Below are 22,485 nucleotides of genomic sequence, written 5' to 3'. Positions count from 1 at the left end.
TGCACATGGAAAAATCGTCTGCTCCTGAACCAGTGTTACAATTTAAAAACATAAAATATATGTTTTAGACTTTAGTTTAATTTAGTTGAATATATATATATATATATATATATATATATATATATATATATAAATATATATTATTAGTATTATTATATTATATTTTATTATTATTATATATTATATACAAATAAATGAAATAATAAAAAATAAAATAAATACAAACAAAACATAAACAGTTCAAATAAATACACTTGATCTGATCATGTTTATGTTTTGTTTGTATTTATTTGATTTTATTTTTTATTATTTTATTTATATATATATATATATATATCAAATCTAAGAGAAAATATTTTCATGTTTCTAAAACGAGAAAGAGAGAAGCAAGACCTGTTATTTGTATACACAGTTTTTCTGGTTTATATGACTGTGTATACAAATAACAGGTCTTGCTTCTCTCTTTCTCGTTTTAGAAACATGAAAATATTTTCTCTTAGATTTGATATATATATATATATATAAAATTATCTTAGTTACAGTAAATCACAGAAATTCCATACAGTAAGTGGCTGATGTTCCACTAGACCAGATATGCACCAAAATTACAATAAAACCTTCACCTAAACATATTTTACTTTTTTTAATTTTTATTTTAGAAAATATATTTAAAATGCAATAAATAATAATGTATCTTACATTTTATTTATTTTTATAAAAATATAAAAAAAAGTAAAAAAAAAACTATATATAATAACTATAAAATATTTTAAATAAACTAACTGAACTTTTTTTTTTTATAGTGATGTAGACGTCAGAAATGCTGTTAAAGAATTCAAGAAAGTCATGATGCTATAAAGCTCGTCACAAGATGACAATGGATTGCAAAAATGTGCTTAATGGCACTGTAGTCGCTTGTAAATATGCAGTGGATATTAAATATATTGCCCAGCTCTATCTACTGTTTACTAGATGAAAATGAGTGGCGAGTCCAGTAGGAGTGCTCAAACAAATTACCATTATTTTTTGCCTTTGGACACAGCCTGTTTGTCAGCACACAATAGTAGCCAAACCCAAAAAGATTTCATGCCTGTGTCTGAGTCTTTGGTAAGCACAACTGTCTGTCTCAAACCAAATATAGTTTACTATTGCTTAGAATCCATCACAGTTGTTGAGCCATTTAGTGATAGAGGGCAAGGTCAATGCAATCATAAAAACGATTCATGACAACAATGATAGCCAGTTAAATCAAAAGGCAACCAAGCAACACTGTGATAAAAAAGAAGCACTTGTACACTTTCATATGAAGATAAAAGCAAAAACTCTTTTGTAGACTTGAGTATGAGAAAAAGTAATGCTCACGAAGCAGCCAATGAGGATACGACCTTAGTGGTGGTATGGCATTCAATAACAAACAAAGATGTGGAAGAAAAAAGTGAGAAATGTCATGTATTATATACCACTCATATAAACTGAATAAAAACTGTCAGGCCATCCAAGATGTAGATGAGTTTGTTTCCTCATTGGAACAGATTTGGAGAAATTTACAGTTGATTAAGATGTCTGTAATTACTTACAGGTACTATAAAAAAAATTAAACATAGACTAGCATTCAGATTTTATGATGAAACTGTGTTGTGGAATTCTAACCCACTATTTTTCACGTTTTCCTTTTAAATCTGAGCCTCATTTATGCTGCTGAAAGATCAATCAAATTTGCTAAAAATTAACACCAGTCACATGGCTGATCACACCAAACTAACCCTGCACGGGCATGCAGAAAATTGTCTAAAATGTATTACTGTTAAATTTCCTCCATGCTGAATGCATATCGGCTCTCTATCATGTTTTCTGGAACGCATATTCAGCATTAAGCAGATAGTGGCGTGGAGTCATTTACAGAGTATTTCTGTGCTCAGAGACATCTATCTTTTTAATGGGCTTCTTATCAAGCCCCAGCGAGCCAGCCGTGCAGCCCAGGCATGAAAGCCTAATTGAATCATAGAATGCTAGGGCATTGAAAAATCTGAAGACACTGTCAACCTGGCATATAAATTAAGCAGGGATCTAAGAGGAAAATAGTGCTCTCCACACCCAGCCTGCAGTAATAAAGCAAATCTTTAGCATTAATGCTTTATTTAAAAGTGCATTAACACAGATAGGTTATTATTTCAAGTATTTTAGGAGTATAATATCATATATGACCATGAAAGGCACCTTGATCATAAAATAATATACCGCAAGGCTTAGTGTGGGCCTATGGGGGGATTTTCTGGGATATGAGCAACTTTTTCTTTTTCAAAAAACTCACTCCGACTTGCCAGACTTCAGTATCTAACAATCAAACACCAAAGGTATGATGCAAAATCCTGCTTCTTGTGTATTGAGCAAAAATAAATAAATAAATAAATTATTTCAGTCTTTCTACTTCAGAATATCGATGTATTTATAATAATATACATATATTTTTGCTTCAAAATGTTTATTTCATCCTCTTCAATAAATATATTTTTTAAATGCAAAATTACTGACATTTCAATGGAATATTATCTATTTTGTAAATGCATATTTGGTTTGATTTACCAAACTAACACATGGGACAATCCTTGGGCTAAATAATACATTCATTTGGATTTTTGACATCAAATGCAAAATAAATACATTTAACTATGCACAATTATAAAGTCAGTTGTGTTTAATTATTTGCATTTAACAATTTTTTGATCAGACGCAGAGACACAGCATTACAAAACTTAACTCAGAACACGAAACTCTCAACAAAAACAAAATAAGCTAAAGTAAAAGAACAGAGGTAAAGTTTGACGAGACTAGGTGGTGTTTCTTCTCATCGTGGCTAAGTAGCAGCAGGGGTGCAGGCCGAAGCACGGCTGGAACAGCACTCAAAGAAACGCAACATGTAATGACAAAAAACATGGCTTAGAGCAAAAGCTAAGAGCATAGTTTTGATGGTGTCCTGAGTATTTAGACTGGCCTTTCGGCCACACCTCAAATGTCTTTTTATGCATGTAGCCTATGTATTATCATAATAATTATAATTTTTATTTTATTTATTTATTTATTTTTACAAAGAATTCTCTTTTTTATTACTTTTAATTAGCTGTAAGAAACAAAATGCACTGCTGGACAATAATCAATAATTTGTAACGAATTTTTTTTTACTAATGGCTATTTTATGATTGTTTTATATGTTAGGCTACAGTTAATTAGCAATTATTTGAATTTTCTGCACAGAATAAGGTAGAAAATATACTTTATAGTTTCTGTACTGTAATAAACGATATGTCAATTAGCACTGCATCATTCATACATTTTATTTATTATAGGGTTGTAACGAATGTACACACAAAACAAGAGATCCAATAGCAATATACAGAGGGTGGTTAGGTTCGACAGTCTCCCCATCCACTCCTCTATGGTGGTTGGGGAACGGATTCAAAATCCCACACCGCTGGATCTGGGCATGATGGAGTAACGAATGAACACAAAATCAAAACAGGCAGGAGGTCAAAAACATTGAAAGTAGTCCAAAAAACAAGAAACATGAAAAACATAAGGGAACACGAGAAAGCCGGGTGACGGAAAACAAGGACTCCATGAAATATATAGACAGGTGATGACGATGAAAGTGAAGACAGCTGAGTGCAATAACAGGTGTGCAATTAACATTGATGAATGGGACAAAGGCTTGTGGGAAATGTAGTGCCTGCAGTGGGGTGACTATGGGGAAGTGAGACCACTAGTTGACACCCAGGGAAACACAGACCAGACACTGTGACAGGGGTTTTCTTAACGTTTCATCAGTTCATTCTGCTTTTATTCAGTTTACCTGCAGATAAAGCCTGACACGTCTATGAGAGCTAAATCACTTCTCTTTCAGTGTGAAAACTTCATTTCATTTTCACAGAATAAAATGCTATAGAAGCTATTTAACTTTTCCTCTTCATCAGCGAATGATGATTTTGAAAGAAAACTACTGTAATGCTACTTTCATGCATCTGATTATCAGATAAACCTTGCGCTCTTATTTCAAGGTCGTCATTAATGCTGTGGTTATTTTAACAGTTTCCTTCATACATTCGGTTCATCCACATTGTTTAAACACATTTATCATTCAATGGAACTGTGCATATGATTAAGACACTTACAGTCCTGTGACAGTCTCAGGCGGTTAATTCGATTCTTAGCGTTTTGAATCAATTACTGTCCGAGATCGGCGATTCACGATTCAAAAATCATGTTTCAAGATTTATGCATATGAATTGTCAGGGTTTGTAATAGATGCATCGAGAAAACAAGTGAATCGTTACCCCCTTTATGTTATCTTATCACGTGGTCCAAATTTTCCCGCTCTTGCAGGGTATAATTTTGGATGTTTCCTATAACAAGAATACATTTGATACATTTGACAAATAATTGATTGTCAGAAACATTTCAAGCCCCGGAGATTAAAACACACACATACTAAACATGAATATGAATCCTTAAGCTATTCAATAGTTATTAATACACAATAAGTGATTAAAAACATAATAGTCTAATGTGTGGGTTACATATATGATATGGAGTTAAGCAATGGATCTCCAGAAATCAGTCCAAAAACAGTTTCATGACGTGCCTTTGTACAAAAATGCTGCCTGTAAAGTCACTGCCTGATACGGCAGTGAGGCAGTAAGTCACCTGCCTAAGTTTTCAGATGCAGCCTGTATCTGATGGACACTTGGCTCCTTACCATATCCCAGAATCACTTGCACGCAGATGACGACAGTGTTTACACTCAAAGAACACATTGAAATGTAAGTATTCTGTTTTCATTTAATCAAATACCTAGCGAAAGAGTTAAAATCCAAGCTAGTGTTACAATAAATTAAAACGTTAATGCAGTGTACTTTCTGTTTTTCCCTAATTATAGTTGCCAGTGCGCTGTGGCAAGCCTTTTTGTGTGTGCACTTGATCGCTTATTAGGCTATGTAGGCAATTAAAGGCTCATTATTATGATTTATATGGTTTATTAATAAAAGTGTGACTAATAGTCGACTAATGCTTAAAACGAATGACTTCTAGTCGACCAGAAGAATCTTTGGCCCTAATGCATGAGAAGCACACATATAAAAGGCTGACAAATAGCTGAATCTATAGCCTACTTGTTTAATTAGTGAGAGCATTTTAAAATCTTTATTTGAATATGGCAACATAATATTGTGCTCTGTTACGTTCTAGCTCCCCAAAGGGAGGGGAGCCTGACAACCCACTGCTCGGGCCCACCGATGCCAACAAAGGAGGTATGGAGTTGCAGTGTGAGAAAAAGGACACAAACACCAAATACCGTATAAAAACAAAGCTTATGTAGCCACGGTAATATTGTAAATAAACTATTCTATTGTAAATAAATAAACAATATTCTGGGAAAAGGGGAGGACTGGACAGACCAAAGCAAAGAAATAAACAGGACCCCACCCCTAACCTATACTAAATCACACATAAATACAATCCCTATCTGGCACACGATCAAGGCGCCCTAACCAAACTTACAGCTGGTGGTCCGCCCAGGGGGCTGTTCCATAAACCAAGATTAGAGTATAAGCCAGGCTTATTTCGGTTAGTCAGGCTTATTTTTGGTAGATTCGGTTTCATAAATCAAACTTACAAAAGTTCAAACTCAGTTACCCCGGCAACTTATGCTGGCAAATTAACCTGGTCCGGGGCAGGCTAACTGTCAGGCTAAGTCTGAGTTCAGGCTTAACGAGCATACCATTTATACTCACCTTCTGGTATTTCGATGTCATTTTATTTTACTTAACCACTATTAATAAATTTTTTTTTTTAAATAAGCAAATGTACTTTACTAATAAATGTAAGAAATTATAAGGTATAAATACACTAAGAAATGTTCAAAACTTGTGTGTTTAATTGGTGAGTTTGGTTAATGAGTTTGGTAATTAATTAAAAGTATATAAATAGGGAGCTGAAATCGTTTCCAAACTTAACCATGGCGTGTCCTTTCATAGATGAGGTGGTGGATGAGGGAGCTATAGTCTTGCGGAGGGCATTTCAAAGAGAGTGAACTTTCAGAGACAGGTCAGACCCATTGGCTTTTAATGACAGCTACCTGTAAGAGCGATATAGGTTCTCAAGAGATGGGATTGCATATATTTGTAGATTACTAAGCCCATACATTGAAAATAATACACGCCGCAACAGAGCGCTCACAGTCCCACAGACGGTGTGCATTGCACTTCGCTTTTTTGCCAGTGGAACATTTTTGTACACAGTTGGAGATGCAGAGAATATCAGCAAAGCATCAGTTTGCTGCTCTGTACGAACTGTGTACCTTTCTTTAAAAAGACTACTCAATGTGTTCATCACATTCCCTGGCCACGAAGCTATTCGTACCATTAAACATGCCTTTTATGGAATAGCTGGTAAGTTCAAATAACTATAAAACATGGAAATATTTCTTGACTGTTGATTTTACATGGGACATATTTAAAACAAACATAATTTTCCTAGGTTTCCCAAATGTTATCGGTGCATTGGACTGCACCCATGTGCGTATTAAGTGTCCGTCTGGTCCACATGAAACTGACTTTGTGAATAGGAAATCAGTACACAGCATCAATGTACAGGTACGGTCCCACTGAGATGATATTGAAGGCTATGCTCTAGCACTAAGTGTTCTGTACTAAGCTGGGCATCAGTGTTTAGTTCATTGCAATTAAAATGTAGTGACCTACAGGTTTAATTTATTTTAGATGATAAGTGATGCAGATTGCCTCATCACAAATGTAGAGGCCAAATGGCCAGGCTCTGTGCATGACTCCAGAATCTTTAGAGCCTCATCTCTCTACCAGCAACTAGCAAGAGGTATGCTAGTAATCACTTAAAACTTAAAATCAGTCTTAAAAAAAGAAAAAAACTACATTATATATACACATTCTGTCTATGCAGGAGAATTCTCAGGAGTTTTGCTGGGAGACAAGGGATACCCATGCCTGCCTTACCTCTTGACTCCCTATCAGGAGCCCCAGACAGAGGCACAGCACCGCTACAACATTGCCCATGCACGCACAAGAGGTCGTATAGAGATGGCATTTGGGCTGATAAAGTCAAGGTTTCAGTGTCTGAAGCACCTCTGAGTGACTCCACCTAGGGCATGTGACATTGTAGTTGCTTGTGTAGTGCTCCATAACATTGCTTGTCTGAGGAGAGAGAGGCAACCAAGGATTGTTGAAGAGGAAGACTGGGGCAATGAAGCAGTATTGGAAGAAAACGAAACAGGCAGACTTATACGAGACACATATGCAAATAATTATTTTGCTTAATATGGTCTAAACCATGTGTAGCTTTTAAAATTTTCCACTGGCCCCTCAACTTTCTCCTTAGTTAAACAAACACACAGAAGTCAAAGTATTTAATGTGATTTGTCTTTATTCAGAGTGAATCTGCCTGTTAGGGGTGAAAACACACAAATAAATTGTGGAAAGGGATCAAAAAGGTAACTTTTTTTTCCTTTTCCTTTTTTAAAAATGGTAGTTCTACTTGCATTTTTCTGTAGCTGTTGAATTTCCAGCTCCAACTTCCTCATCTTCAGTTTTTTTATACTGGATGTCGATATCAATCGCTTCCATTTGTTTAAGGAGGTAGCGTTTATACACTCCTTTTAGGTTTTCTGGGTTCTGTAGCAACATAGATTTAAGTTATTTCATTGAATACTCTTGTCACATTGTTTTCATTTCTTACTCACTTTGTCACATGTGGTCCCAGACTGAGAGGGCTCTAGAACAGTGTCAGCATCCTGAAAACACATTATGATCCACATTCCAAGATGGCGGCCACATTCCAAGATGGCGGCTGTTAGTACCTGTCTGTCTCGAATCTGTCGGTTTTTAACAGTGTGAATGACATGTTGAGTGACTGAATTCACAAGACACCCGTGTTGTGTGGGAAAAAAAATTAGATTTTGATGCTGTTTCTCCTGGATGAAACTCTTCCTGTTTACACCGTGACGTCATTCACCGCCACGGTTGGATTTGAAAGGAAGAATCTGGCTTGGATTGATTCCGTAAATAGACTCGAGTAACAGTTGGAGTGCTATTAACATGATGCTTTTATCATTAGTCCTAATTTTATCTTTGGCTATTACCAGTGAGGTGATTCATAGAAATTATGAATATGATGAGCTCTCTCCACAGTCCCAAAAATATCTAGGCACTATCTGGGACTTTGGCTCTATGGACATCAAACTCAGCTGGAATCCACAGACTATTGGTGACTACAGAATTCTATATTTATCTGATTTAGTTAAGTTATTTGGTCTACATGATTGGTTTAAATGTTTTTATTTTTATCTTCCTTTTAGACCAGATTACTGTTTTTATAGAAAAGTAGCACTGCCTAGTTACAATATAAAAAGAAAATGTATAGTTGTTCTCCTTCTTATACTCTCTGGTAGTGTTCATCCAAACCCTGGTCCAGTACCAAATAATTTAAATACTCCGGAAGAATTCAAAACTAGAGCCGGACTAGGTTTTATACATATTAATGCCCAAAGTCTTCTCCCCAAACTCGATTTTATAAAAACTTGGGCCCACTCAACAGATGCTGACATTATTATAATCTCAGAAACATGGCTTAGTAAATCTATTTTAGATAGGGATATAGCAATCAAGGGCTACAACGTCTACCGTTGTGACCGCCCTAGGAAGGGTGGTGGCATTGCCATTTATATAAAAAATCTTTTTCCTTGTAACATTGTGTATTCAGTATCCATTAGTAAGCAGCTAGAGCTTTTAGCCCTAAAGATGGAGTTTACATTGGGGCAAACATTGACGGTCATAGGTTGCTATAGACCACCCTCAGCAAGTACTGAGGCTCTATACTCTTTAAATCATCATCTATCGAGCTTTGAATTTGGAGAGGTCCTTTTAGCTGGGGATTTTAACTTGGATTGGTTGACCTCTATTTCAGATAGTTTTAAATCTGTCTGTGACTCTTTTAATCTTACACAGTTAATTGATAGTCCAACTCGTCCAAACCTCAAGTGCCCTGAAAAGTCCTCTTTACTTGACTTGTTTTTAACTGCTCCACACAAATTCTCAGATATAGGTGTGTTTGCAAATGACCTGAGTGATCATTGTACAATTGCGGCAGTTAGGAATGCTAAAATCATGAAACAGAGACCACGGATTATTTTTAAAAGGGATATGAAGCATTTTTGTGAACAAGCCTTTCTACATGATCGGTTTCATTTTGATTGGAACAAAATCTACCTTATAGATAAAGTAGAATTGGCCTGGAACTATTTTTATGATGGTTTTCTTAGGATCATAGATAAGCATGCCCCTGTACGTAAATTCAGAGTTAAAGGCCGAAATAATCCCTGGTTTTCTCCTGAGATTTCATGCCTTCTCAAGGATAGGAATGCTGCCTGGTCAAGGGCCAGGAAATCAAAGAGCGAAACGGACTGGGTTTATTTTCGGCAATTGAGAAATAGACTTACATCTCTTATTAAAAAGTCAAAATCAGAGTATTTTGTTAATGAAACTACAAAAAACTTAAATAATCCAGGCAAGTTCTGGAAAATTATTAAAGCCTATTTTGGAAATATTAGCTTTAGTGAACTACCCCCTCATGTTATGGCTGATTCAGGCAAGGTGACTGATAAACAAACAATGTTAGCTTGCTTTAATGAGCACTTTATTTCTTCAGGATCCCTATTTGAATCCTTATGTCCTGATTCTTCTGGTTCCTTTGTACAGGAGAACCCCTCTGACCCATGTTTACCTTCAGAAAAACAATTTTATATTTCTCCTTTATCAATTACCAAAGTCCATAAAGCCCTTCAGGAATTAGACACAAAAAAGTCTGCTGGTCCTGATAATTTAGATCCCTTCTTCCTTAAGATAGCAGCTGACTTCATTGCGGAGCCTTTATGTTATATTTTTAACTTAACAATTGTCGAAAATGACATCCCTAAAGTATGGAAGTCAGCCCATGTTACACCATTACTAAAAGGGGGCGCCTGGTTGGTGAGCAACTAAAGGAATTTTTAAATATAAATGATATCCTTTCACCTTTTCAATCAGGGTTTAGGAAACAACATAGCGCCATATCTGCAGCATTGAAGGTGATAAATGATATTGCTGGGGCATTGGATAATAGGAAAATATGTGCTGCGTTGTTTATAGATCTTTCAAAGGCTTTTGATACAGTTGATCACGGCATTCTTGTGAACAGTCTAGTGAGCATTGGTTTGTCTAAGCATTCGGTAGATTGGTTTGCAAATTATTTGTCAGGTAGAACCCAAAGTGTTCGAATGGCTGGTTCTGTGTCTTCATTTTTGCCTATTTCCAAGGGGGTTCCTCAAGGCTCAGTATTAGGGCCCATATTATTTTCAATTTATATAAACAAACTTTGTGAAAATCTATCGAATGCTATGCATCACTTTTATGCTGATGACACTATTTACTGTACTGCATCATCTACTGCACAAGCCCTTGAGCTTTTGCAGTCTGCATTTAATACTGTTCAGAACCATTTAAAACAGCTTAAGCTGGTCTTAAATGTACAAAAGTCAAAAATAATGGTATTCACAAACTCAAGACAACTTCCAGTTTCTTCTTCAAGCATCTCAACTTTTGAAGGAAATGAAATTGAATTAGTTAACAGTTATAAATATTTGGGTATAATCATTGATTTTAAATTATGTTTCAGAACCCATGTTAGCAATCTGGTTTCTAAGCTTAAGATAAAGCTTGGCTATCTCTACAGATCAAAATCATGCTTATCCATTCGCGCTAGAGAATACCTGGTGATGGCCACTTTTCTTCCCATATTAGATTATGGTGATCTGATATATATGAATGCTTCTGTCCAATGTTTGAAGAAACTGGATGTTGTGTATCATTGTGCATTACGTTTTTTTACTGGTTGTGGTTATAGGACACATCATTGTATCCTTTATTATAAAGCAAAATGGCCCTCTCTTTATGCAAAAAGGTACACTCACTGGCTATGTTTCATTTACAAGGCACTTCTTGGACTAGCTCCTACTTATTTGAGTGTCCTTTTAACAAGTAATCATGGCCATTATGGATTACGTTCAAATGATGTACTACACTTGTTGGTACCCCGTGTCAAAACAGAAATAGGGAAAAAAGCCTTTATGTTTGCAGCACCTTCTGCCTGGAACCTTCTTCAGAAATCATTGAAAATGACTACCTGTATTTCTTATAGACAGTTTGTTTCAACTCTGAAGAATGTGGAGCAGGTGAACACTGGTCAGTGTAATTGTTCATAAAGTTATATTAAGCCTTATTCAGTACTGGGTCTTGTGATATATATGTGTCTTTGATGTGGGTTTTTTTATATGTTGGAAACTGTTCCTTATGTTTGTTTTTTTACGCTGCATCTTGGCCAGGTCTCTCTTGTAAAAGAGATTTTAATCTCAATGAGTTTTACCTGGTTAAGTTAAAAAAAAAAATCATTTTATCACACAAGTACACTTTTTAATATTCAATACAGTATCACATGGAACCTGTGACTACCTCAGGCCTCCTTGAACATGCAGACACCGTCTCCTCAACCTCCTCAACTGATGGGACTTCTCCCCGTGACCACGGATTAAACTCAGTTAAACTCATTAGCTTACATGACTGATTTAAAAGGTCTCATACTCGCAGGCAACATGATGTCTGGTGGATCCATAAAGCATACAGAATCTTGATAGAATTTTTTTTTTTTACCAAAATGCACCACTACAGTAGCACAAGTACCTCTACGTGATATTACTGCTATGGTGTACTTAGGCTTACAATGCCAAAGGAAGAAGGAAATCAGTTAGTCAGGAAGGAATAATCATAATAAAACACAGCCACACCTTTTATATACTCACTCCTTATACTACGTGATATCATTTTAGATGATGTCCCCCCCTCCATTCCCTCAAGGACGGTCCTCCCTTTATTAATTTCCAAAGCCAGCTCCTCTGCAGGAGTGAAGCTGGCTGGTGGTGGTCCTCCCCCAGTGCCAGCAACCTCAGTCTTTTTGGTCGCTGCAATTAAAAAAAATACATTAAAAAAACCTGAATAGTTGTAACTCCAAGCTGGCATTGATTACATATATACATACCATTGGATTTACTTACCATTCTGAACTATATTTTTATAATTTTATTTTCACCTGCTGCCAGGTTCTTTTTCCTTCACTTAAGTTGCTGCTGCGTGAAAGCAATTAACGTTACGGTTATTCACACAAACTTTGCAATGTATTTTGACACACATTCAATGTTGATAAAGTATTTTAAATAGCTTACACCGCTACTTACGCATTGAGACGATCAGCAATTTCCTGCCAACCTTTCTATCTTGCTTTATTTATTGCCGCTGTATTGCCTTTTTTGGTGATGACATCTTTAAATTCTTCATATGTTTCCAATAGCAAACGCTGTTCCGTTGCCATGAACATATCTTTTCCTTTTGTTGCCATGGTAGCCCACAGTAAATCGATTGACCCATGCTCGACTTTTCAGGACTTTTAAACAATGGCGTGCACGCGCAATTATCTAGACTATTTAAACCTGACTCAAATTAGTAAGATCACACGATCCTCAACTTACTGTTATGGAACCAATTTAAGCGCGGATGTTTAGCTCGGCTCATTCAAGTCAGGTTTTGGACTTTAATCCCCGCTTTTCTAAGCGGCTATTATGGAACAGCCCCCAGGTCTAGCTGATGTTTTTAGACAGAAACATACCTACGGGTGATACATGTATACCCCGGGGTAGCTCTAAATCTACTCCCCAACTCCCTATAAACAGAAAGAAAAGCGAGTTAATAGAAATTATAAGAATCCACAAACACAAGTGCGCTGTCCTGCTACTACAACTTTCAAAAAAGGAACACAAGTTAGGTTTACTAACACAGAAATAGTTTAAAACTATTCTCATATTTCAAAGTTGTCAGAAAACCAAACACATGTGCTCTGGCCTGCTACTACAAGTCCCAAAAATGGAACACAAGTTAGGTTTACTAACACACAAAAATAGTTCAAAACTATTCTCAAATATTTCAATCAAAAATCAAGTCAGAAAACCAAAACACACACAGGGTACAAACCAAACCAAAAACAGGAACAGAAAGACCAAACTGAGCCAAGACTTAGCTTTTTAAGGAGCCCAGCCAGCTGCAGCCAATGATGAGTGGGCGGAGTTCCAAGTCCCAATCACCCGCTGAACCACCAATCAGCTGCCGGAACAATCACAGAAGCCATTTTACCAGAGGCCTGTTGCACAAAAGTAGAATTAAGACATCCGGGATAAATGACTCAGCTGAGCTCAATGAAGCCAAAACATGTGCGTCCAGGCTTAATTGGTTGAACAAAGACCAAGCCAGGATGAGCAGACACGGATTCATTAAGCCAGGTGAAACCAATCCTGGATAGGTGCGCGCTCACGGCTCACTCAAATAGACCCCGCCACAGATCACAGATTAACTGATTTACCATGGCAACTAGAGCCGCGTACTTTTTCCCCGTCGGAAGCACAAATCGTCATGGAGGCATACGAGGAGGTAAAAGATATAATTAAGAAGAAAGGCAACACCGCCACAGTGATAAAGCAAAGAGAAAAAGCGTGGCCAAATATTGCAGACCCCATGAATGCCTAAGTAGTGCACAATTACACACTCACCGCTCGGCTGAAACATCACAATTACAATTCAAATATTTAATTCACATCTCCCAAAACGCAGTTGTACTGTAATTATGAAACGGTTAAATTTTTAATTGAAATGCACTGCAGATATGAGTGAAATTGTGTAAAGTAACTCCATCACACTGTATAAAGCTATGATAAATTATTATTAAAGCCTTACATTATTATTTAACGTTACTACGCTCAGTACGGTTTAATCTTAGCCGTTGTACTCTGCTTCTTATGTTGTCCACCGTTTTTTTGTGTGTTTCTCCTGCTTTTATTAATGTAAAGCTGCTTTGACAGAATGAAACAATTGTGAAAAGTGCTATATAAATAAAAATTTAATTGAATAAATAGATGAGCTATAATAATAATCACTTTAATTTATATAGCGCCTTTCAAAGGACCCAATGTCGGTTGCTCACTGCACTGCAAAAATGTCTTTCTTACTTAGTATTTTTGTCTTGTTTTCAGTAAAAAAAAAAATATCTAAAAAAAATCTTAAATATTTTCTTGAGCAAAATTACCTAGGAAAATAAGCAAAAAAATATGCCAGTGAAACAAGAGAACTTTTCTAAAATTAAGTGTTTATGGAAAAAGTAAACTTATTTCAAGAGATTTTTTCTTATTATATTGACAGATTTTTTATTTTTTTTGCTTGTTTTAAGCACACATTTACTTAAAGTTTATATTTTTTGTCTAAACTATACTTATTTTGCTAGGTCATTTAGCAAATCAAGAAAATACATCTTTATTTAAGATTTTTTTTTTTTTTTGATATTTTTACTGAAAACAAGACAAAAATACCAAGTCATTTTTTAAATGTTCTTGTGATAAAGAATGTGTGTGTGTGTGTGTGTGCGTGTGATGTAGATTAAACATGAACAGGCCAAAACGGACATGGCAGCAGGTCAAAATCAAATACAAGAACATTCTGCAGAATGGTATGGTCCCTGACTAATATTTAACAAAGCACAAGCATATATTGTACCCAGAAGCTGCCTGCTCACACATTGTCTGTACTGTTTTAGCATTGAAAAAGAAGACCCACAGACAAGGCACGGGTGGTGGGTCACCAAAGGCTGACCTTACCCAAGCAGAGGACATGGCCTTGGAGCTAAATAAAGGCAGGCCCGTCTTAGAGGGGATCCCTGGGGGGAAAGAGACGAGCATAGGTTCCTCCCAAGATGCCACCCGCTTCATTCAAGGTATGTCCTTCCATCTCTACATGGGATACAACCACATTCATATTGAATCAATTTGGACTGTCTGACTTTGGTTTACCTATTGCCTTGCAGTGTCTGGCAGCACTGTGTTCCTGTTAGAGCCACCAGCACAAGCACCAGACGATGCTGATCCAGTGAGTACTCCATCAAAGGCATACTGTAGGCCTGGCATGTCTTGTCTACTAGCTTCAATATGAATCCGATTAAATGTGATAGGGTGAAAGCCCCAGTGCAGCAGCAACAGCACATGATGGAGACGATGATGAGGAGGAGACCATCTCTCTGGATTCCAGAAGGCATGAGGTATCATGTTAAGACTGTGAAAGTACTATTTACTCTACAATGGTGAGGAGTCCTCATCAAAATCAAAAAATCTAATTTCTTTTACAGGACCCAGATGCTATACAGTGGGAAAACCAGCCTGGCAACATAGTGCGTATTAATAAAAGGACACCACATCCTGCCAAATTCCAGCTGCGCTAATTGTATTGTGTTCACAGAGCTCACAAGCTATCAGAAAGTTGTATGGCAACCACCTCCAGCGCCAAATAGAACTGGCAGGCATAGACATTCAGTACAAGAAGAAAAAGATGGAAAATCTTGCACTGGAGTCCGAAATAAAAAAGAGGACAATTAGGAAACTGGACCTTGAAATAAAAAAACTTGAGAGGGAGGTGAGATATGCCTTCAATGTACACTGTATGCTAACTGTAACACAAATGTATTAATAATTATTTTTCTTTCCTCCCCCAGCTCCAAGAAGATGACACAGCTCAAAAAAAAATTAGGTATATTCTCGTAAAGTCAAGTGAGCCATGACATATCCGCTCTTATTGTGAGCACACAGGACGGTGGCATCTTTCTAAGGTTTTTTTTATTTTCCCAGCAATCAGTACAACCAAGTCATCGTTATAAGGCACCGGCCTCTTTTGCCCACACCCCCAGCACCAGGTGTGGCCACTAGCCTATATGAAGGCCCAAAACTGTGTGTTCCTTTCTGCTCTGACAATGGCATGCCCATTCTTGCGAGATGTGGTGGATGAAGAAGCACTTGTGCTGAGGAGAGCCTTCAGGCGAGAAAGGGTCTTCAGGGACCGGTTGGACCCACTGGCCTTCCCTGATGACCATCTATATGAAAGATACAGGTTTTCTGCAGATGGCATCAGGTATCTATGCAGACTACTGGGTCCCAGGATTAAGCACCGCACTGCACGGAGCCATGCACTGAGTGTGGAGCAAATGGTTTGTGTGGCCTTGCGCTTTTTTGCTAGTGGAGCCTTCCTGTACTCAGTGGGGGATGCAGAACAGCTGAACAAGGCCACAATTTGCCGCACAATAAAGAGTGTGTGTCTGGCTATCAAAGCATTAGCAGATGTCTTTATCTCCTTCCCTGGCCACAGAAGACTCTGTGACATCAAAGAGGAGTTCTATAGGATTGCAGGTAAGAGGATCTACAAATTACAGGACAACTGTTAACACATAGTAGGATACTCATTACTTTGTGTGACAGGTTTCCCCAATGTCATTGGTGCAGTGGACTGCACACACATAAGGATAAAAGCCCTCTCAGGTGCCCATGAGGCCAATTTTGTGAATAGGAAATCCTTTCACAGCATTAATGTTCAGGTGAACATAACTTTTTGATATTGTCCATTGACGAACACTCTGCATTGCCAGTGATGTGCATTGATTGGTGTAATATTCCTCATCTTATGATTTCAGATGGTCTGCAATGCTGACTGTGTGATCAGCAATGTTGTGGCAAAATGGCCTGGCTCAGTCCATGACTCCAGAATCTTCCGGGCCTCTGAAATCTATCAGTGCCTATCACAAGGTAAGCCACACAACCCCTATTTATAACCATCATGGCGGTGTCAAGAATATGGGAAGTCGTGGCCTAATGGTTAGAGAGTCGGACTCCCAATCGAAAGGTTGTGAGTTCGAGTCCCGGGCTGGCAGGAATTGTGGGTGGGGGGAGTGCATGTACAGTTCTCTCTCCACCCTCAATACCATGACTTAGGTGCCCTTGAGCAAGGCATCGAACCCCCAACTACTCCCCGGGCGCCGCAGCATAAATGGCTGCCCACTGCTCCGGGTGTGTGCTCACAGTGTGTGTGTGTGTGTGTGTGTGTGTTCACTGCTCTGTGTGTGTGCATTTCGGATGGGTTAAATGCAGAGCACAAATTCTGAGTATGGGTCACCATACTTGGCTGAATGAATGTCACTTCACTGTGTTTATGAGGTAGTAATGATGAGATTTTGTGTTGACAGGTGAATTCCCTGGTTTGTTGCTGGGAGACAGGGGGTATGGCTGCCAGCCTTTTCTCCTGACACCTTTCACAGACCCCCAGGAAGCACAGCAGGCCTACAACCATGCCCATGCCAGGACCAGGGCCAGAGTTGAAATGACCTTTGGCCTCCTGAAGGCACGCTTTCACTGCCTTCACAAATTAAGGGTCAGCCCTGTTAGGGCATGTGATATTACTGTGGCTTGTGCTGTCCTCCACAATGTGGCCTGCCTGAGGAAGGAGAGGGCCCCCAGAGTGCCACCAGCCATGGACTGGGACAATCCGGCAATCTTCCCTGATGACGACAGTGGTCGGCTGCTGAGGGACCAATATGTGTTGAATTATTTTAGTTAGTATGTGTGCTTTCAATTTTGGTTAAATATGTCCTGCGGTGGCAGAGGAATTTGGGTTTTTTTGGGTTCGTTTTTTACGAATTTGGCCTCTTATGATGTTTGTGCGGTATACTGTGTGTAATACAAGGCTGCAGGGAGGCTACTGCATCCATTCATTTGTCTGTTCAGTTGATGTGTATGGATTTGTCCTGCATTTATTTTAGTGTGCAGACATGCAGGGTGTGTTATATACAGACCTTTGAATGTGTATGTATCATTTTGTATAATATGCTTTGATTCTGTGCTTTCCATCTTGTAGAGTCACTGTGACTTCAGTTTCGAAAGGAGCTGATGGTTTACCTGCTTTGTTTTGTCCTTATTCAATAAAGGAACATAATGTTACACATTGTGTTTTTATATTCATATGGAATGTGTATTTGTGTATTTGTTTATATGACAGAGTACTAGGGCCACACTGAGGAAAAAGGATAGTCATAAATTTATGAGGCTGGTTCTTTCTGCAGAAAAGCTACATATTCTTTTTACAGTTTTGATACTTATGACAATGTGATACTTAATATTCTGGCACATCAGCATGTCTTTGTTTATGAAACCATACTGAAGTACAATTTCACGAAATGCCCCACATCTGTCATTTTAACAACTGTCCTCCTTTAAAACAACTGGTTACAATATTATGACTTGTCTTTTTTTTCCCTCTGTGGCCCTAATATTCTATCATTTTATATATAGCCTTATAGTCTATGGGAAACTGTAAATTATTTAATGATAGCAACATCATCTAAAAATCACTATTTATCCAAAATGATTGAAATTAATGATCACAAACGTTTAAATAATGACAGTGGGTCTAGTTATATGTGATAATGTATAGTGAGCAGTGAAATAACTATTGGTTTCCATTTGTGGTGACTGCTGACTGACATTAGGGATGAGATTAAATAGATCCTGGAATTTAGCCTGGTCTGGAGCAGGCTAGCTTCACAGAATAAATCTCCATGGTAATTTATACCATAACATATCCTCCTGCCCCCTATCCAGCTTTAGTGCAACCGGATTACGGATCAATTGAGCCAGGATCACCAAGATATCCTGGCTTAATCCCTTATCCTAGTTTTGTGCAACAGGCCCCAGGTAAAAAACAAAAAACAAATACACAAACCTCAAATTTCGGTTCCAAAAACGGAGGTAACTTTCAGGGTATGTTAGTAGTCATAGCAACTCACTCTCTGAACTTAACCTGCTCTGGAGCAGGTTATGTTCCAGGGTTAGTTCAATGCAGCGAGCCTTCAGTGGGCGTGTCAGATAGCGCAAAACATTATATAATATTACAATATGTAATATAGCCTATATATATATATATATATATATATATATATATATATATATATATATATATATATATATATATATATATATATATGATGTGTTAATGAGGAAGCGCTAATTTAAGTAATAAATAAGGTCATATATTATTTTAATATGATTATTTCTTTTATTGGCATATATAAGAGTTATCTATAAATTATGTATTAAGAGGTATGTATAAATTATAAAACACTATGACATGGTAATGTTTAACTTATATATATATATTTATATATTTCATTTATTACATGTTATATCTCACACATGGAGGGGCATTTTTCATAATGTCTAAATTCTAAATCAAAATATATATCTTATATGACTTAATGTATAATTAGCATGAAACAAACAATATAATTTAAATTCTCAAGGATTAAAGATTAAATGAAAAAAAAAATGATTGCACAGCCAATCATGAGGTGGAGATATGCACTAAGCATGTAAACAACTAATGAACAAAAGAAGAAGAAAGAAACAGCTTGTCGCGCTTTTTCTTAGCGTCCGTTTCTACACTGACTCGTCGATTCGCCGCTCTGTTGAGAATGTCTTGAGTCTTAACCAGGAACATACCGTTGAATGAACTTACTCCTGGACGCGTTTTTGGAACCACATACCTCGAGTAAGCAAGGTTTGTGGTTAATCAACCGTGAGTTCAGGGTTTAGTTCATTGTAAGTTAACCCTGCTTTCTGGAATACACCCCAGAACAAAATGACTATAAAACGAACCCAGAACTCTTGGGACGTAACACGCTCTATGATACAGTATTTATATGAATAAATCTCTGACAAGAGACTATTAGCCATTCACTGATTCAGCCCTTTCTTAGCTTAAGACTTCTGTCTATTCCTTAGTAAAAGTTTGTCTCAGCAGCTTTGTGAATAGGTTTTAAGAAAAAAACTTGTGGCTAAAAACTTTTACTGCTATTTAGGAGAACTCTCAGTGGGAAGATAAAATGTTTTGTGAATACAAATTTTAAAATGCAAAGTATTTACAATTAAAATAAAAATAAAGCTATGTAAACACTTGCATTTCTACTATATTATAAATGTGTCCCATCAGGTAATAAAAAGTTTGACACACACTTGGTCTTCATCCTCACTTGAACACTTGGGCCAAATACAGGAAATATATCATAGAAGTAGTCAAGTGCAAAGAACGCAAGTGTGGGTATTTGGACAAGGCTACGTATGCACATTGGGATGCAGGGTGTGAAACAATGTAGACTTTAATTACAAGAGGCACAGGTGAAAACAACAAACTAATTGATGAACAGAGTTGATTGGTCGTCCAATATCACTGAGTGATTCAAAAGTAAGTAGAAATAACACAGCATTTCTCAATAAGCTTGTCAAGCTGTAGAGTTAAGGTTTTTCCAATAACTGAACTTTTTGGCATTTGATTGAAAACTTACCATGTTTTGGGCGAAGGGCCTCTTACTTTACACAATGGTTGTGGTGACACAGAGTTTTTCTTTAAGGGCTGATCATGAGGCCTTTTCTGAAGCAGGTGCTGCTTCTGGAGCAGTCTCTGAAAACATGGTCCGATTTGGCCAACTTTTAATTGGTGGTCAAGATGCAGTATCTAATAAGAATGTGAAGACCTCTGCATTGAGGTCAGTGGAGTCTCATGGGCACCAGTCAAATGAGGAAGGTATCTGAACTAAAATGTGTAGTATAATATAATTTTTTTTTTTATTTATTGGGGACTCTTAACTTGACTTTAATTTTTCCTTTTTAAGTGTGGTTTCAACCTGCTAGCGCTAAACTGCGCCGTCTGGGTTATGTGCGATGTAGCAATAATACAATGACCTTGCGCATTCCGGGACCGAGAATGCCGCACTTTCTGGTTGACCGAGGTGAGTCATGTGTCTGGTGTGTGCGTGGGGTAGGTTTTATGTTTTTCCCTCAAACTTTAATTTCTGAACTATAAGGAGAGGAGTCGCCAGTACCCTTGTCTGAGATGCCAGCTAGTTGTGGTTTTTCACTGAAGCGGGCACGCAGGGATGTCTCCCTTGTTGCTCCATACAGGGGCTGTCATGTCAGAAAACAGGTTAGCATGCATGATAAAGGTGACAAGTGCTGTGTCCGTTCCATCCATGTGCTTTTTGTGAGTGTTGAAAGGTTTTAACTTAATTTCTACATCTCCTAACAGGGTGGAAGTTATATTCTGCCACTCATTATAATGGGAGCTCCAGTGCAAATGTCTTGCCCTGTGAGTCCTCCCCTCCCTACGGTGTCCTGCTTCTCCTCTGGCATGATTGTCAAATTTGGAGTCAGAGCAGATGAAGTTAAAGTTAAAGGCAAGTCTCTTAATAATTTATTCAATCTAATAGTTAAAAGACCTTTTGTGCTTGATTCTGGTTTTCTGCTTCTAGTTGATGGATCGTGGCAGCCTCTCCTTGAGAAGTACACTAAATGCTCATTTACACTGGAGATTACTGCTGGTTCACTGGTTATCATTGCACCATTCACAGGAAGCTGTTGGGACATTACAGTAAGAGTAACTGTGCACTTGATGTGACTGTCATACACTGAATGTGGAATTGATCTTATTTTTGTAATACCGTTTACTGGTTGTTTTTGGTCTTCAGGATACTGAAAGGCAACTCCCTCTGATGTATGGTGACCAGGAAGTGACACTTTCCTGTCCTGTGACACAACCAACCTTGGCCCCAACCACACCTGCTGTCCGTGACCCAACTGATATGCAACAAATGTTTGACCATTTCCCTTTTGGAAGGCCATGGTGGTATCCTCCTCCTGGTGTACCTGTTACCCTGCCTCCCACTGTGCCACCTACAACGGCTTCAACTACTCCTTTTCAATATCCTTTCCAGCAACCCATGTTCCCTCACATGTATCCCATGCCAGTGTTTGATCCTTATTACTTTAAAGGTGACCCAGCTGCTCCCCCAGCACCACAATATCCCTGGTACCCAAAGCTCCCTCCTTATATGAATGGCTTCCACAGCCCAGTTGAAGTGACCACTCCAGCATTGACCACGACTGCCCCTGCCCCATACCAGCCTGAGCACCAATATCCAGGTTATCCAATGTACCCCCCATTCTATGGTCACCAACCCATTGTGTCTCCAACTGTGAAATACCCTTTCATGCCTCAGTATCGTAAAGAGCCAATCTTTGGTCCCCGCAGCCGTAAATCACTGTCTTCTCCTGCACTGTTATCCTCAGTTTACAGGACTCGAAGATGACCACTTGATTGAGCTGAGTGGACTGAGGTGGCATTGCTTTTTATTGATCCTGGAACAAATTAAGTGACCTCAAAAGTTGTTGGGTTAAAGCCTAATAAAGCTTTGTGACACTATTTAAATGTGACTATTTTTATTTTTTTTGTAGTTTGTTACCGCAGAAAATATTGAAGTCTCCTGTGCACCAGTAAAGGTTTACCAACTTTAACAAGTTCTAATGCTGGGAAACCTGCAAATGGGGAAAGGCCTTGTCTTTGATAAGATGATGCGTACAATAATGCTGGTTTCACACCACGTGTAAAGTGTAGGGGTGTTTTATTTTATTCTTTT

The 22,485-nt window shown here is 37.9% G+C and overlaps 1 protein-coding gene and 1 pseudogene across 1 annotated transcript; both read left to right on the top strand.

Annotated features, from left to right (window-relative positions):
* Positions 1-6,007: 6,007 nt before the first annotated feature.
* On the top strand, positions 6,008-7,154 carry LOC132118934 (putative nuclease HARBI1; annotated as a pseudogene).
* A 13,133-nt stretch (positions 7,155-20,287) lies between these two features.
* On the top strand, positions 20,288-22,277 carry LOC132119391 (uncharacterized). Its single transcript, XM_059529295.1, has 6 exons — positions 20,288-20,597; positions 20,686-20,802; positions 20,878-20,996; positions 21,099-21,246; positions 21,322-21,440; positions 21,538-22,277. The coding sequence occupies exons 1-6, from the start codon at positions 20,360-20,362 to the stop codon at positions 22,156-22,158; spliced, it is 1,362 nt and encodes a 453-aa protein (XP_059385278.1). The 5' UTR covers positions 20,288-20,359; the 3' UTR covers positions 22,159-22,277.
* The last annotated feature ends 208 nt before the right edge of the window (positions 22,278-22,485 follow it).

Source organism: Carassius carassius, chromosome 38, assembly GCF_963082965.1.
Source record: "Carassius carassius chromosome 38, fCarCar2.1, whole genome shotgun sequence".
Classification (NCBI taxonomy): Eukaryota; Metazoa; Chordata; class Actinopteri; order Cypriniformes; family Cyprinidae; genus Carassius; species Carassius carassius.
Note: the sequence above shows the minus strand (reverse complement) of the source record. Positions and strands in the feature narration are given on the sequence as shown.